The following is a 15,961-nucleotide window of genomic DNA, read 5'->3' on the forward strand; positions in this document are numbered from 1 at the left end:
CCAGTGGATTGATTTGGGCCAGATGCTTTCTGTTTTAGAAAGGTATTGTTACTGACTGAATTTCTTTAATATATACAGGCCTATTCATATAGTCTGTTTTTTCTTCTGTGAGTTTGGCACATTGACTTTCAAGGAGTTACATCTAGGTTATCAAATTTGTTGGCATGGAGTTGTTCATAGTGAACACCTGTCACGTATCAGGCTTACTCTAGGTTTTTGTTCTTAACCACTGTTTCATAAAAGGGACATCATAAGGGGCATCAGGGTATGAACAACAGATAGTGTGGCTGAACCTGATTTTGAGGTACGCGCAGTGGTAGATAGAAAGGCAAGTTGGATCTGTTCTGTGAAAGGCTTGCCCGAGGAATTTATTCATAGTGAACAGTGGGTAACCATTGTTTCAGTTTAGGAATAGTTTGATTCAAACTATATTTTAGAAAGCTTGCAGTGTTAAGAAAACTATCAGAAAGGAAAATTTAATCAGGATACAGTTGTAGATGTTTATTGTCATTCCCAGTATGAGAGGACAGATTCATATGTTTCTGTGTATTTTCTCAGTCATTATAACATGTGGAGCTGGGGTAAGATCTTCAGGATTTTTTGGCATTATAAAAATTCTTTTAAACCTCTAGGGAACAGATTAACCTGGGCAGTGGAGAAGTAGTTTACTTAGAGCAAAGAGTTATACTTGTGGAGGTAGAGTTTATGGGGCTTGGCAACTAATTGTAATACGGTAAAGAGGACTTTCCAGATGGCTCAGTGGTAAAGAATCCACCCACCAACACACGAGGCGAGTTTGATCCCTGAATTGAGAAGATCCCCTGGAGGAGGAAATGGTAGCCCACTCCAGTATTCTTGGCCTAGGAAATCCCTTGGACAGGGAGCCTGGCACTCTACAGTCCGTGGGGTCGCAAAAGAGTCGGACACAACTTAGTAACTCAACAGCAACAACAACAGAGCACTCTGAAGTAGCTTAGGTTACCAGAAGGGGGGTGGTGGGATGGACACTGAAGTCTGAAGGAGGAGCTGTGGATAACTGTCATTCTTGAAAGAGGCGAATGAGTGTTATAGATGAGACTCTCAGTTCTTAACCTTATAACTTGACAGATTCAGAAAGGCTTCTCGTCCTCAGTGCGGTGAGTATCCTTGTCAGGCTCCTGTGGTACAAGATTCCATAGCACTTTTACACTCTCCCGTCTTGGCACTTACCACACAGTACTGGAATGGATTTTCATTTTTTCTCAGCTGGACTGTGAGCTTTGTGAAGGCAAAGACTGGGTGTTTGCCCTGTTCACTCTTGTATCCCCTGCCTAGCCCAGTGCTTAGCATTTGATTGGGCTTACTTTTAAAAATTCTTGTCAGTTTCTAGTAATAGTAAACTAAATCATGTGGGTTAATACAGGTTTTCTTCTTTAAGTCCAGGTAGATGTAGGGTGGGACATGATAGCCACAAAGATTTTATTTAGCAAAACATTTTGAATATTTTGTGCCATAGGCTGCATGGCCTAGAATGCAAAGATCACTAAGATGTAATCTCAGCCTCTAAGTTATTCACATTCTACTTGTCTGTCTTCCTTACTGTAATATAGTGTGCTCTACAAAATTAGGTAAGAACTGATTTGAAAGGAGGGGAGCAATTGGTGTGTTTAGGTGCTTGAAGAAGGAGACATTTCCGATCAGACCTGGTAAGTCTGAGTTAGCAGCAAGAGCAGAGGGAAGAGAACATGTGAGAAGGGTGAGGACAGAGCATGGCTGCTGAGCGGAGCTGCAGGACTAGGGGCACTGAGCCACCGAGAGGCAGAGGGGAAAGCCGCGGAAGTGGAGGTGGCATCAGATCATGCAGGGCCTGTGTGCTCTACTCATATTTCCTCAGTGATCCTAAGCAGGAATGTAACATCTGATTTGGGTTTTAAACACTGCTGTGATACTTTGGTGGACAGGGGGTTGAATGTGAGCTACGCTGTGCAGTGCTTTCATAGCCATTGGATCTCCTGAGCCTCAGGACAGCCCTGTTACAATATATATTATTGTCTTCATTTCACAAATAAATAAATGGACTCAGAAGCTGGAAGATTTAAAGAAAGTTACAGCAATTAAATGGTTGATCTGAGACCAAATCCTGGGTTTCTAAAATCTCTCCTAATAGTCTATTGTGAATGCTTTCAGCTGCAAGTAGCAAAATCATGCTAATCGTGGCTTAACTAACAGGAATAAAGGCACTTTGTTATACATACTCCATCTGGAGGTTAGTGATTCCACGTGCATCAGGTATTTAAAGGCAGGGCAAGGGATGGTCTTCCTGCAGTTTTCTTGCCTCTTCTGGCATGACGTTAAGATGACTGCCACAGTTTCAGGCATCATTTAGGCACAGGAGTGTGTCACTATCAGGAAAAAAAAGATGGGATGTAAAAGACCTATTCCTGTGATGCTGGAGAGCAAAGTATTAAGACTCTGGAGGCAGACTCCTTGGTTTGAATTCAAGCTCCTCTACTTTTAGCTGTATCCCCAACATAATAAAATCTCCCAGTCAGAATGGAGGCTCTCTCTCCCCTCCCCCCAACTTTGGCTGAAATTCTTAGTCATGTGCCCACTCTAAATGCTCCAAGAGGAATAAGCTTAGACCAGTCGTAGGCTCGTACCCTCTGGGGCCAAGCAAAGGACAGCTCTCATTGCCCTCAGCAGTGCTGGCCTGCCTAACACCTAAACACAGGCTGGGCTCTGCAGGCATGGTGGAAGTGAGGGAGTGGCTGTTGAACACACCGTGGTGTCTGCCTTTTCCCTCTCTTACGGCATGGATTGTTGCAGTGTGTGAGCAGGGTCAGCTGTCATTCCTGCTAGGAAAGGACTTGTTCTTCTGTCTAGTTAGGGTACCTCTTAAGGAGTTTAGGGGTGTTTTTGGGGGTGAGGAACTTGATTTCTTCTTGCTTTGAGTCAGTCATAATGTTCTTTGATTTCCAGAATCCCTAGATTTCCAGAATCTTTTCTCTTTCCTGCATAGAAATTGTGTGTTTTTCCTTGCTCATTTCTCTCTTTAATATTTGAGTTGGGGAAAAGAAATTAAAAACAACTTCAACTACTTTCTCTTAGAAGAAACAAAGTATTATTAGTTTAATGACCGCAAAGACTCACTGACAGGGAAGTAATTTTTTTTTTTTTCCAATGATATTCCATTGCACTTAATGGAGAAGGCAATGGCACCCCACTCCAGTACTCTTGCCTGGAAAATCCCATGGATGGAGGAGCCTGGTGGGCTGTAGTCCATGGAGTCTCGAAGAGTCAGACATGACTGAGTGACTTCACTTTCACTTTCATGCATTGGAGAAGGAAATGGCAACCCACTCCAGTGTTCTTGCCTGGAGAATCCCAAGGATGGGGGAGCCTGGTGGGCTGCCGTCTATGGGGTCGCACAGAGTCGGACACGATTGAAGCGACTTGGCAGCATGGCACTTAATACCTGCATCCACATTGGATAACAGTTCAGTAAATCACCTTTTTAAAATGAGTTAGACTGTATATTTTATATACTATGTATAACATAGTTGACTAAGTGTTTGGCTTCTAGGTTTATGCTTTTTCTGTTGTTTTTTTTTTTTAATTGTGAACATACTAAAAGCTCAGTATAGAAAATTTGAGAAAAGTGAATAAATATAAAAAAGAAAGCACATTTAGAGTTAAATGTATAATTCAGATTTGAGTTATTATAATGTGAAGAAATAGAGAAAAACAATAGAATGGGAAAGACTACAGATCTCTTCAAGAAAATTAGAGCTCCCAAGGGAATATGTTACGCAAAGATGGACACAGATGAAGAACAGAAATGGCAAGGACCTAAGAGAAGCAGAAGAGATTAAGAGGAGATGGTAAGTACACAGATCTATACAAAAAAGGCCTTAATGACCCAGATAACCACGGTGATGTGGTCACTCACCTAGTTTCAGACATCCTGGAATGTGAAGTCAAGTTGGCCTTAGGAAGCACTACTACAAAGCTAGTGGAGGTGATAGAATTCCAGTTGAACTATTTCAAATTCTAAAAGATGATGCTGACAAAGTGCTGCACTCAATATGCCAGCAAATTTGGAAAACTCAACAGAGGCCACAGGACTGGAAAAGGTCAGTTTGCATTCCAATCCCAAAGAAAGGCAATGCCAAAGAATGCTCAAACTACCATACAGTTGCACTCGTTTCACTTGCTAGCACAGTAGTGCTCAAAATTCTTCAAGGTAGTCTTCAACAGTATGTGAACCAGGAAGTTCCAGATGTACAGGCTGAAACCAGAGATCAAATTGCCAGCATCTGTTCAATCATAGAAAAAGCAAGAGAATTCCACTAAAACATCTACTTCTGGTTCATTGAGTAGGCTAAAGCCTTTCACTGTGTGGATCACAACAAACTGGAAAGTTCTTCAGGAGATAGGTATACCAGGTTACCTTACCTGCCTCCTGAGAAACCTGTATGCAGGTCAGCAAGCAACAGTTAGATCTGGATATGGAACAACAGACTGGTTCCAAATTGGGAAAGAGTATGTCAAGTGTGTATATTGTCACCCTGCTTATTTAACTTATATGCAGAGTACCTCATGTGCATTGCCAAACTGGATGACTCACAAGCTGGAATCAAGATTGCTGGGGGAAATATCAATAACTATGGATATGCAGATGATACCACTCTAATGACAGAAAGTGAAGAGGAACTAAAGAGCCTCTTGATGAGGATGATAGAAGAGAGTGAAAAAGCTGGCTTAAAACTAAGATCGTGGCATCCGATTCCATCACTTCATTGCAAATAGATAGGCAAAAAGTAGAAACAGATTTTATTTTCTTGGGCTTCAAAATCAGTACAGACAGTGACTGCAGCCATGAAATTAAAAGACACTCCTTGGAAGTAAAGCTTTGACAAATCTAGACAGCGTATTTAGAAAGCAAAGACATCACTTTGCCAACAAAGGTATGTGTTGTCAGAGCTATGGTTTTTCCAGTAGTCATGTATGAATGTGAGAGTTGGACTGTAAAGAAAGCTGAGTGCCAAAGAATTGATGCTTTTGAGCTGTGGTGTTGGAGAAGACTCTTGAGACTCTCTTGGACTGCAAGGAGATCCAACCAGTCAATCCTACAGGAAATCAACCCTGAATATTCATTGGAAGGACTGATGCTGAAGCTGAAGCTCCAATACTTTGGCCACCTGATTGGAAGAGCTGGCTCATTGGAAAAGATCCTGATACTAGGAAAGATTGAAGGCGGGAGGAGAAGGGGGCGACAGAGGATGAGATGGTTGGATGGCATCACCAACTCGATGGACACGAGTTTGAGTAAACTCTGGGAGTTGGTGATGGGCAGGGAGACCTGGCGTGCTGCAGTCCATGGGGTCGCAAAGAGTTGGACAAGACTGAATGACTGAACAACAACTAAACGTGACCCAGATTTTAACTTTGTAGGTGTCAATAGAGTTATGATACTTGTATCTGTTTTCATTAATTGAATTTAATGCATGCTTTTATTGTTGGTACCACCTAAAGAGCTTTAGGTTACTTGCACCTCAAATTTGCCTATATGCACAGTACAGAATGGCTTCATGAATGTTAAGGTCTATGTTAATGTGACTTGTTACTTCCTCTCTGCAGCATCGTATTCTCGAAAAGATAAAGACCAAAGGAAGCAGCAGGCAATGTGGCGGGTTCCCTCTGATTTAAAGATGCTCAAAAGACTCAAAACTCAAATGGCTGAAGTTCGATGTAAAGCTGATATAAAGAACACACTTTCAGAAATAAAGAGCAGCAGTGCTGCTTCTGGAGACATGGCAGCGAGCCTCCTTTCTGCTGACCAGGCAGCCCTGGCCGCATGTGGGACCGAGAACTCCAGCAGATTACAGGAATTGGGAATGGAGCTCTTGGCAAAGTCATCAGTTGCCAGTTGTTACATACGAAACTGTAAGTGAAAAAGATCCGCTTAGTTTTATTTCTCCATGTGTCATTTGGGAAACTTGGGGAGAGGTTATTTTCAGAATAATAATATTTAAATATCTCCCTCAGTGTTACTTAGGACTACAAATACATACAGCTTTTTCTTCCATCCAAAACTGACTTTGTATATTTTCTGCTATATAACAGAGTTAACATTTCTTGATTGCTTATTCTGTATTGGGCAACAAATAAGACAAAATCTTTGCTCTCATGAATCCTGCATTCATTACTCATGTGATAGGAATTGGACATTAAAATGTGTAGACAGGTAAAGATTATTTCTGTAGATAAAAAGTCCTGTGAATTCCACAGCAGAGGAGTGGGGTGGGGAGAGCAAGTGAAAGAAAGTCCCTCAAGAGGCAAGCGTTGAACTGACACCTGAAGGTTGAGGAGTGGGAGCCGTGCGGAGGTCTGGGGGAAGCATTCTTCAGGGTAAACAGAACGGAAAATGCAAAGTCACTATCAGGATTCACTCTACATGGCTGAAGGCTGAAGGAAGGCCAGTTTGGCTGAACATGGTGAACTAAGCAGAAGTGAGGGTAACAGGAGATAAAACGTCAGAGAGACAGGATCTTGATCAGGTGCAGTTGCTTAGTTGTGCCTTGACACTTTGCGACCCCATGGACTGTAGCCCGCCGGGCTCCTCTGTGGGATTTCCCAGGCAAGAATACTGGAGTGGGTTGCCGTTTCCTTCTCTATTAGATCACATGGGTCTTATAAGACCTCAGTAAGCAGTTCGAGTTTTATTCTGATTTTGGGGGGAAGTCTCTAGACAATAAAAATCAGAGGGGTGTTTATGATCTGATATACTTCTAAAACAAAGATTGCTTTGTTGTGTGGAGAGGGTCTGAAAAGGATTGAGAGTGGAAGTTGTGAGACCAGTTCGCAACCTATAGCAATAGCTTGTATGAAATACTCTGACTTACTCTGGAGTTTCTGCACTGAGTAGGTGGACTTGCTCATAGTCTAGCAGCCTTTCTTTACCGAGGTTCCAATCTTTTTTTAAGTCTCCCAAGGATGATATATAACTCGTGCTACTCTAGATACACAGGAGAGAAGTTCATCTGTTACATACAGTGGATATTTTAAACCATGAGGGCTCAGTTCTTTCCCACAAACCTGGTAAGAAAGGGTTTAGGAAAAGAGAAAAACTAAGAACGATGTTTAAGTGTTTGGTCTAAGCAACTTAGTGACTGGTGGTATCGTTAACTGAGATGCAAGTTAAATAGGAAGAAGCAGGTGTGGGATGGTGGGCCATGGGGTATCATGGCAGGAATTTTTTGAACATGTTCGGTTTGAGATGTCTGCTAGATCCAGTAAAATATCTCACAGGCAGTTGAATGCTTTCGTAAATCTGAAGTATATGAGGGTAAAGCTGGATATAAACAGTTGGGAGTCAGCAGTGTCAGATGTTGTTTAAAACCAGGGATCAAGTATGAAGGGAGTTTAAATGGAAAAGAGAAGTTTTGGTTCTGGGCACCTAAACATTTAAAGGCCTGTTAGGGAAGGTAGCAAAGGAAATTGAAAAGAGCAATCATAAGGTAGAGAATAACAAAAGAAATGAAATCTCAAAAAAAATTTTTTTTTAATGCATCTCAAAAAAGGTGGAGTGGTTGTCTATCATTGAGAGGCATCAAGATGAAGGTTGGACATGCCTTTTTGGAACCATTCCCATGGAGGGGTATAGCAGAAGTGAATGAGTTGGGAAACCAGAGCATGACTGCTCGGCTCCTTCGAGAAGCGTCACATAAATTGGGTGGTTCCTGGAGGGGTGGTGGAATTAGGAAGGAGTTCGACATCTGTGTCTTGTTTTCCTTTTCTTAAACATATCTGCTTTTTTTACCTGGATTTTTTTGGTGGTAAAATATATATATTAATAACATAAAGTTTACTATCAAACTTGTTTTGTTTTGTTTTTTTGAGAAAAAAAAGACTCCTTTATTTTTGTCATTTTTCTCTCCTTTTTTCTTTTAGTTTTATTGAGATGTAATTAACCTACAGAACTGTATAAATTTAAGGTGCATAGAATAGTGATTTGGCTTACATACATCAAGAAGTGATTACCACGATGAGTTTAGGGAACATCCATCCTTTCATAGACAAAAATTTTAAAAATAAAATTTTTTTTCATGTGAAAATACTTTTAGGATTTATTCTGTTGACGGTTTTCATATACTTAATTATTGTTAGCTATATAATTCAGTGGCATTAGATACATTTATGCTGTTGTGCAACTATAACCACCATTCATCTCAACTTTTTCATCATCCCAAACTAAAATTTTATATACTTTGAGTAGTAACTCGGTATTCCCGGTTTCCCATACTCTCTGGTAACCACTATTATACTTTCTGTTTCTATAAACTTGATTATTCTAGATATCGCATATAAGTGGAATCATACAGTATTTGTCTTTTTGTGTCTGACTTATTTCACTTCAGCATAATTTCTTCAGTCTTCATATTGTAGCAAGTGTCAGAATTTCATTTCTTTTTAAGGCTGAGTAATACTCCCTTTTATGTATATGTATGCTATAGTATGTTTATCCATTCATCTCTTGATGGACATACGGATTTTTCCCACTTTTTGGCTATTATGAATAATGCAGATATGAAAATGTATGTGCAGCATCTGTTCAGGTATCTGCTTTCATTTTTTTGGAGGGTATTTACCTAGAGTGTGATTGCTGATTCATATTGTAATTCTGTGTTTAATTAAAAAACATTATTTTAATCATGATAAATTTTACCACATTTTATTAAAATAACCTTTTTAAGTGTAGTTATCGTTCCAATTTTAGTATATGTGCTGCCGAAGCGAGCACTAAGTGTAGTTATCAATGGCATTGAATATTACATGCATATTGTTGTGCTACCAATGCCAACATCCACCCACAGAACTTTCTTTTTATCTTGAGAAACTGTCTCCATACCTATTAAACGATTGCTATCTCTTCTTTCTCTCTCGATCCCCTGGTAGCCGTCTATGAATTTGATTACTCTGGGTACCTCATATAAGTGGAAACTTATTTTATTTGTGGTTGGATTATTTCACTTACCATAAGCTTCTCAAGGTTCATCCATGTTCTAGCGTATGTCAACATTTTCTTCTCTTCTATGAATGAATGCATAATATTCCACTGTGCGTTTGTTTTGATGGATACTTGTGTTAATCATGTATGTGAGGCTTTACTTCTGAGCTTTCCATATGTGTGTTTATTAAAATGAGATATATTAATGCTGGATACTGATGGCAATAATATAGCAGAGATGAATAGGACAGGGTAATTGCCAAATACATAGAATTCTTTTGAATAGAGGTGATGATGTAGTCGAAAAATGAGTAAAGGTTATGATTAAGTTATTAAGGTAAGAAGAAATACCAAAGGACGATAAATATATTAAAAGATACTCAACCTTATCTAGTTGTCAAGGAAATGACAATTTTAAACCAAAAGAAGTAAAGCTTTTTGGATGGACTTCTGCAGAAAACTTGTGTTACATGTTCCTTCACATACTTCCCTTGTTGTCACTTGTTTTTGTTTTCTGCTAAACATTAAGTTTTAAATTCTTTATTTTCAACATCTATTAATAGTATTCATTCTTTGAAGGTTTAATGTTTTAATTTGAAGGCCTTTTCAGCTCTAAAACAACACTTAACTTTCTTGATTCTGTTTTTATTTTTTAACTTTTTTACATTTAGTTCATTATTCCATATGTAACTTGTTTTCCATGACAGTGTGTAAATTCAGTGTCCACCCTGCCCAACCCACCCACCAAAATGAAACATGTTTTTTGAAGAGTCTCTTCTGTTCAGCAAAATGAAATTCATTTTTTATATTATAGACCAAATTCTCATACTTACATAGTTCTGTTTTTAAATTCATTCATACAGTTGGACCAGGTGAAATTGCCAGTGGGATACTTTTTAAAACCTACAAAACAGCAGTTTAGTATTGTTAAGCTAAATGTTTGTTCCGTTGTCTACCAGACCCACATTCCTTTTTCTTAACCACTGTAGTTGTATAGTTTATAATGCCGTGATATGTTTGCCTTCATTTTGTTTTCAAGATGTCTTTGATGGTTCTTACATGTTTACTTTTCCAGAAAAACATTTTGACTGGAATTATGTTACATTTAATGCATTAATTAACATTTAATTTGAGGAATTGACATCTTTTAAGTATCAAAGCATTCAAATTGAGTAATGTGGTGTTTCCATGTATTCAAGCCATCCCTGGTGGTTCAGATGGTAAAGCGTCCACCCACAGTGCAGGAGACCTGGGTTTGATCCATGGGTCGGGAAGATCCCTTGGAGAAAGGAATGACTACCCACTCCAGTATTCTTCCCTGGAGAATTCTGTTTTTCAGAGGAGCCTGGTGGGTTACAGTCCATGGGGTAACAGAGTCGGATACAACTGAGCGACTAACAGTAATTTTCTGTTGCTGCTGCTGCTGCGTTGCTTCAGTCGTGTCCGACTCTGTGCAACCCCATAGACGACAGCCCACCAGGCTCCCCCGTCCCTGGGATTCTCCAGGCAAGAACACTGGAGTGGGTTGCCATTTCCTTCTCAATGCATGAAAGTCAAAAGTGAAAGTGAAGTCGCTCAGTCGTGTCCGACTCCTAGTGACCCCATGGACTGCAGCCCACCAGGCTCCTCCGTCCATGGGATTTTCCAGGCAAGAGTACTGGAGTGGGGTGCCATTGCCTTCTCTACACACATATATTTCTTCAGAGTTTTAGTTTTCCTCATATAAGTTCTGTGTATGTCTTGTTAATATTAGTTTCTAGATACATTGTAATTTAGGTTGCTATTGTGATAGGATCTCTTTTTCCTTCCATAATATTTTCTAACTGTTGGTTATTGGTTATAGGAAGACTGTTGGTTTTTATATGTTTATTTTGTGTTTAGCCCACTTAGTGAGTTTTTTAAAGTCTAAGTTTTTTAGTCAATTATATTGAATTTCCTAAGTATATAGTCATATCATCAGCAAAAGTCATAGCTTATCCACTCCTTTCCTGCTTATTTACTTTTCATATTGTATTGTCTAGGCTGGGATCTTGGAATGATGTTAACTAATAGCAGTTACAGAATTTTTGTAATGTTTTAAACTCTATTTAAGAATTCCTTAGTTTTTTATCTCATTAAGTTCAAATTTTGCTATATGTTTCAAAAGGTAGTTTTTATAGAGTTGAAAAAGATACCCTTTTCCTAACCGCAGTAATGGTTAACATTTACGAAGTGTTTATTATTTAACGGATACTATTCTAAGTAGTCTAAGTCACATGTATTAACTCATTTAATCCCAACAATAACTCTGTGAGGCAAGTTAATTTTATCCCCACCTTACAGAAAAAGAAACTGAGGCACAGGGCATTAAAGGTTCCTGGAGTTTCACAGTGGTAAGTGCAGAGCCAAGAATTTGAACCTTAGAACCTGTGACTTCCACCATTTCACCCAGTACTTCTTTTCCTATTGTGAATGAAAAATGTGTGCCATAGCAGTAAACCAAAGGCTGTTACAGCCTTCAAGCCACTACACCTTCCTGAGGGAACTCAGAATGGGAGAGTCTTAAAGGAACTGTTGATGAGAAAGAACAGGATACTGGCCCTAGCTTGCTGAGTGAAGTGAAAGTGAAAGTTGCTCAGCTGTGTCCGACTCTTTGCAACCCCATGGACTATACAGTCCATGGAATTCTTCAGGCCAGAATACTGGAGTGGGTAGCCTATCCCTTCTCCAGTGGATCTTCCTGACCCAGGAATCGAACCAGGGTCTCCTGCATTGCAGGTGGATTCTTTACCAACTGAGCTATCAGGAAGCCCTTAGATTGCTGAAGTGCATATTAAAGGAATGATTTCAGTGAGCTCAGACTCTTGCATCTTCCCATATGTAGAAAAGTGCTGAATTCATTAACTTGCGATATCTTGTGTTTTTTTAATTAACTGTTATCTTTTGATGTTCCAGTTACCTGATGTTTGTTGCAAAAACCCTTATATTTTTCCTCCCTTGACTTCAGAGTAGTCCCTCAGAAGTCCTCAGAAACTCCACCAAATAAAACATAATTCTCAACTTTTAGGTTGTACTTTTTTTTTCTGTCAACACTACTTACTAAGAGTTTTTCTAAGTCAAGAGGTTGTATAGAATGATATCAAATGCTTGTTGTCATCTGTCAAAATAATCATATTTTGCCCTTTTACTTTGTGAACACAGAGAATGATGTCATTTAATACTGACCATTCCTGGAATTCTAGAATGAGTCTGTCTACTTGGTTGTGGTTTGTAATCTTTTAGTACACGGTTGACTCTGAGCAGCATGGGTTTGCACTGTATGGTCCTCCTATCCACAGATTACTTTCAGTAAATCCACAGTTGGTTGAGTCTTTGGATGCTGAATTACTGATAAGGAGGAATGACTATGAAGTTATGCCCTCGTTCTTGCACATGTGGGATCTTAGTTCTTCAACCAGGGATCAAACCTGTGCTCCCTGCAGTGGAAATGTGGAATCTTAACCACTGGACCACCAGGAAGTCCCAGCTAATTCTTAGGATTCTTGAATATGTAGTAAATAAGTAAAATAGAGCTATACTTTCATTATTCTTTCATTAACGTATTTTAGTTGTGATTTTATGCCAATCTCATAGAATAAATTCAGAAGCCTTTGTTCTTTTCTATGCTGAGAAATTATTTTAACATGACATCTGTTTGTTAAAAGTGTAATGAAATTCATCTATAAAACTATTGAGTAATTCTTCGGGGAATAAAACTTTTAACAGCCTTTTTCATTTCTGTGTGTTTACTGGTGTCCTCATATTTCTTTTGCTTCTTATATCAATTTTCATAATTAATTTTCCTAGCAAATTCATTTTATTAGATAAATGTATTGGCATAAAGTCATTTACTCTGTTCCTTTAAATTTTAAAAACTCCCTCTGCATATGGGATGTTAACTTTTTGTTATATCATTGCTTATTTGTGTTTTCTTATTTTTTTCCCTTGACTTGCTAGAAGCTTGTCCATTTTATTCATCTCTTTAGAGACCTAATTCTCAGATTTATTTCATCTTACTGTTGTTGCTCAGTCAGTCAATCGTGTCTGAGTCTTTGTGACCCCATGGACTGTAGAATGCCAGGCTTCCCTGTCCTTCACCATCTCCCGGAGCTTGCTCAAACTCATATCCATTGAGTTGGTGATGCCATCTAACCATTTCGTCCTCTCTCATCCCCTTCTTCTCCTGCCTTCAATCTTTCCCAGCATCAGGGCCTTTTCCAGTGAGTCAGTTCTTCGCATCAGGTGGCCAAAGTATTGGAGCTTCAGCTTTGGCATCAGTCCTTCCAATGAATATCAGAATTGATTTCCTTTAGGATTGACTGATTGGATCTCCTTGCAGTCCGAGGGACTCTCAAGAGTCTTCTCCAACACCACAGATCAAAAGCATCAATTTTTTGGCACTCAGCCTTCTTTATGATCCAACTCTCAGGTCCAGACATGACTTCTGGAAAAACCCCATTACTGTGACTAGACGGACCTTAGTCGGCAAAGTAATGTTTCTGCTTTTTAATATGCTCTCTAGGTTGGTCATAACTTTGTTCCAAGGAGCAAATGTCTTTTAATTTCATGGCTGCAGTCACCATCTGCAGTGATTTTGGAGCCCAGGAAAATAAAGTCTGTCACTGTTTCCGTTGTTTCCCCACCTACTTGCCAGGAAGTGATGAGATCAGATGCCATGATCTTAGTGATCTGAATGTTGAGTTTTAAGCCAACTTTTTCACTCTCCTCTTTGACTTTCAGCAAGAGGCTCTTTAGTTCCTCTTCGCTTTCTGCCATAAGAGTGGTGTCTGTCTTTTTATTATGTTAATTTCTGCCTTCACTTCTGTTAATGCATCTCTTCATTTTCTTTCCTTAACCAGTAGTACATGTTTACTTTGCAGTGAAGAAATTGGTCATAATTTTTTCTCACAGCATGTTTTTTTTCCCCCCCAAAATGTACAGTTCATCAGTTTTTTATTACAGGGTTTTGTGACATTCACCATTATCCAAGTCTAGGACATTTTTATCATTCCTCTTATTATTGAACTTAGGTTTGGCTGCTCACTGCTTAAAAGCCAATAATTTGAGAAGCAAATGTCAGTAGAAAGAAAAGATGGCTTTAATCAGGAAAGCCAGCAGTTTGAGGAATTGGTAGACTTGTGTCCAAAGCCCAAGCCCAAGGCATGTGCTCAGCTGTGACAGTGTTTTTAAAGGGAAAAATGTGGGTGTTGGGAGGAGAATCTCAGTGAATTGAGGCAAGAGGTTGGGTTCTGCATCGTTCTGAGAGCATGCAGATTGGGTGCCTCTCCCTTCAGATTTATCAGTTATATTGCCCAAGTGATCAAGGATTGCTTGGGGGCGCCATTGGAAGTAGCTTGCTTTAGTTGCTCAGTTGACTCTTTGCTACCCCATGGACTATAGCCCGCCAGGCTCCTCTGTCCATGAGGATTCTCCAGGTAGGAATACTGCCCTTGCCCTCCTCCAGGGATTGGAAGTAGAGAGCTAGTCAGTTTTTTCAACTGCTTAATTCTTCATTCTTCTTTTTATCTAAGAAAAGAATCAGCAAGGCAAGGTGTGCATTCAGGAGAGGAAGAGTCAGAAGTTGGATTAAATTGCCTCATGATCTCATTCCTATAATTAGGTTCTTTTAAGGTTAGAGGACAATAGATGGGCAGACAGGAAAGGGGCAAAGAGCTGCATTTACTCTCCCCGTAAACTCCATACTCAGGAACCCTTACTTCCCATCTTCCCCTTCCCCTTATATCCTGGTAATTGCTTATCTATTTTGTCTGTATGGATTTGCTTCTTCTGGACTTTTCATATAAATGGAGTCACACAACATCAAGTCTTTTGTATCTGACTTCTCTGACTTAGCATAATGTTTTCAAGGGCCATGTTGTAACATGTCTTTTTTCATTTTGTTTTAAGGCTGAATGATACCTCATTGTTTGTGGGTACCACTTTTTGTTTGATCTACTCTTCAGTTGATGAGGACTTTGATTTTTTATTTCTATTTTTTTGGCTGTAATGAATTATGATGCTGTGACTATTCATGTATGTTTTTTTGTGTGAACCTATGTTTTTGTTCACCTTAAGTATATGCTTAGGAATGAAATTGCTGGATTATATGAGAACTAAGTTTAATTTTTTGAGGCATGGCCTTACTGTTTTGTGGGCTTTTCTGATGACTCAGTGGTAAAGAATCCTCCTGCAACACAGGAGACTTGGGTTTGATCCCTGGGTTGGGAAGATCCCCTGGAGGAAGAAATGGCAACCCACTCCAGTATTCTTGCCTGGGAAATCCCATGGACAAAGGACCCTGGTGGGCTATAGGATCGCAAGTAGTCAGATATGACTGAGCACGGCACAGCAGGAGCATACAGTTTTCACAGCAGCTGCACCATTTTACAGTCTTCCGCCGCGTATAAGGATTCCAGTCTCACCGTATTCTTAGCAGCACTTGTTTTTGTCCATCTTTTTTCCCTTTGTCCAGCTGGATTATCTTGGTTTCCTTGTCAGAAATTAATTATATTAATTTTTGACCATAAATATAAGGTTTTTTTTCTGAACTCTGAATTCTGTTCCATTGATCTTTTTTTTTTTTTTTCTTTTACCACAGTATTGAATACTGTAGTTTTACAGCAGAGTTGTGAATTCCTACAAGTGAGTCCTCAATTCAAGATTGCTTTGAAGTATTCTGAATCTTTTTCATTTTTCTATGAATTTTAGGATCAGCTTGTCAATATTCACAACATCAACAATGAAAAGACAGCTGAAATTTTTATAGGGATTGTGTTGAATCTGTGTTGTAGACCAAGTTTGGGAATAATGCTATGTTAGCAGTATTGAGTCTTGCAGTTAATGAACACAGTATTTTCCCTCTTTTCTTTATTTCAACAATGTGTGATAGTTTTCCGTGTTCGGGTCTTACATTTCTTTGTTAAAATTTTCCCTAAGTATTTTATTCTATTTGAT

At 39.3% G+C, this 15,961-nt stretch overlaps 1 protein-coding gene across 4 annotated transcripts in view; it reads left to right on the forward strand.

Moving 5' to 3' along the window:
• Positions 1–15,961, forward strand: part of TRIM37 (tripartite motif containing 37) — a 151,717-nt gene that overhangs the window by 106,288 nt on the left and 29,468 nt on the right. For all 4 annotated transcript variants that reach the window (XM_070390589.1, XM_070390588.1, XM_005900659.2 and 1 more), the window contains one exon: positions 5,620–5,925. In XM_070390589.1, coding sequence (XP_070246690.1) covers positions 5,620–5,925 — 306 coding nt within the window. The remainder of the gene's footprint in view (positions 1–5,619; positions 5,926–15,961) is intronic.

The sequence above is a fragment of the Bos mutus genome, chromosome 19 (assembly GCF_027580195.1).
Source record: "Bos mutus isolate GX-2022 chromosome 19, NWIPB_WYAK_1.1, whole genome shotgun sequence".
Lineage (NCBI taxonomy): Eukaryota > Metazoa > Chordata > Mammalia > Artiodactyla > Bovidae > Bos > Bos mutus.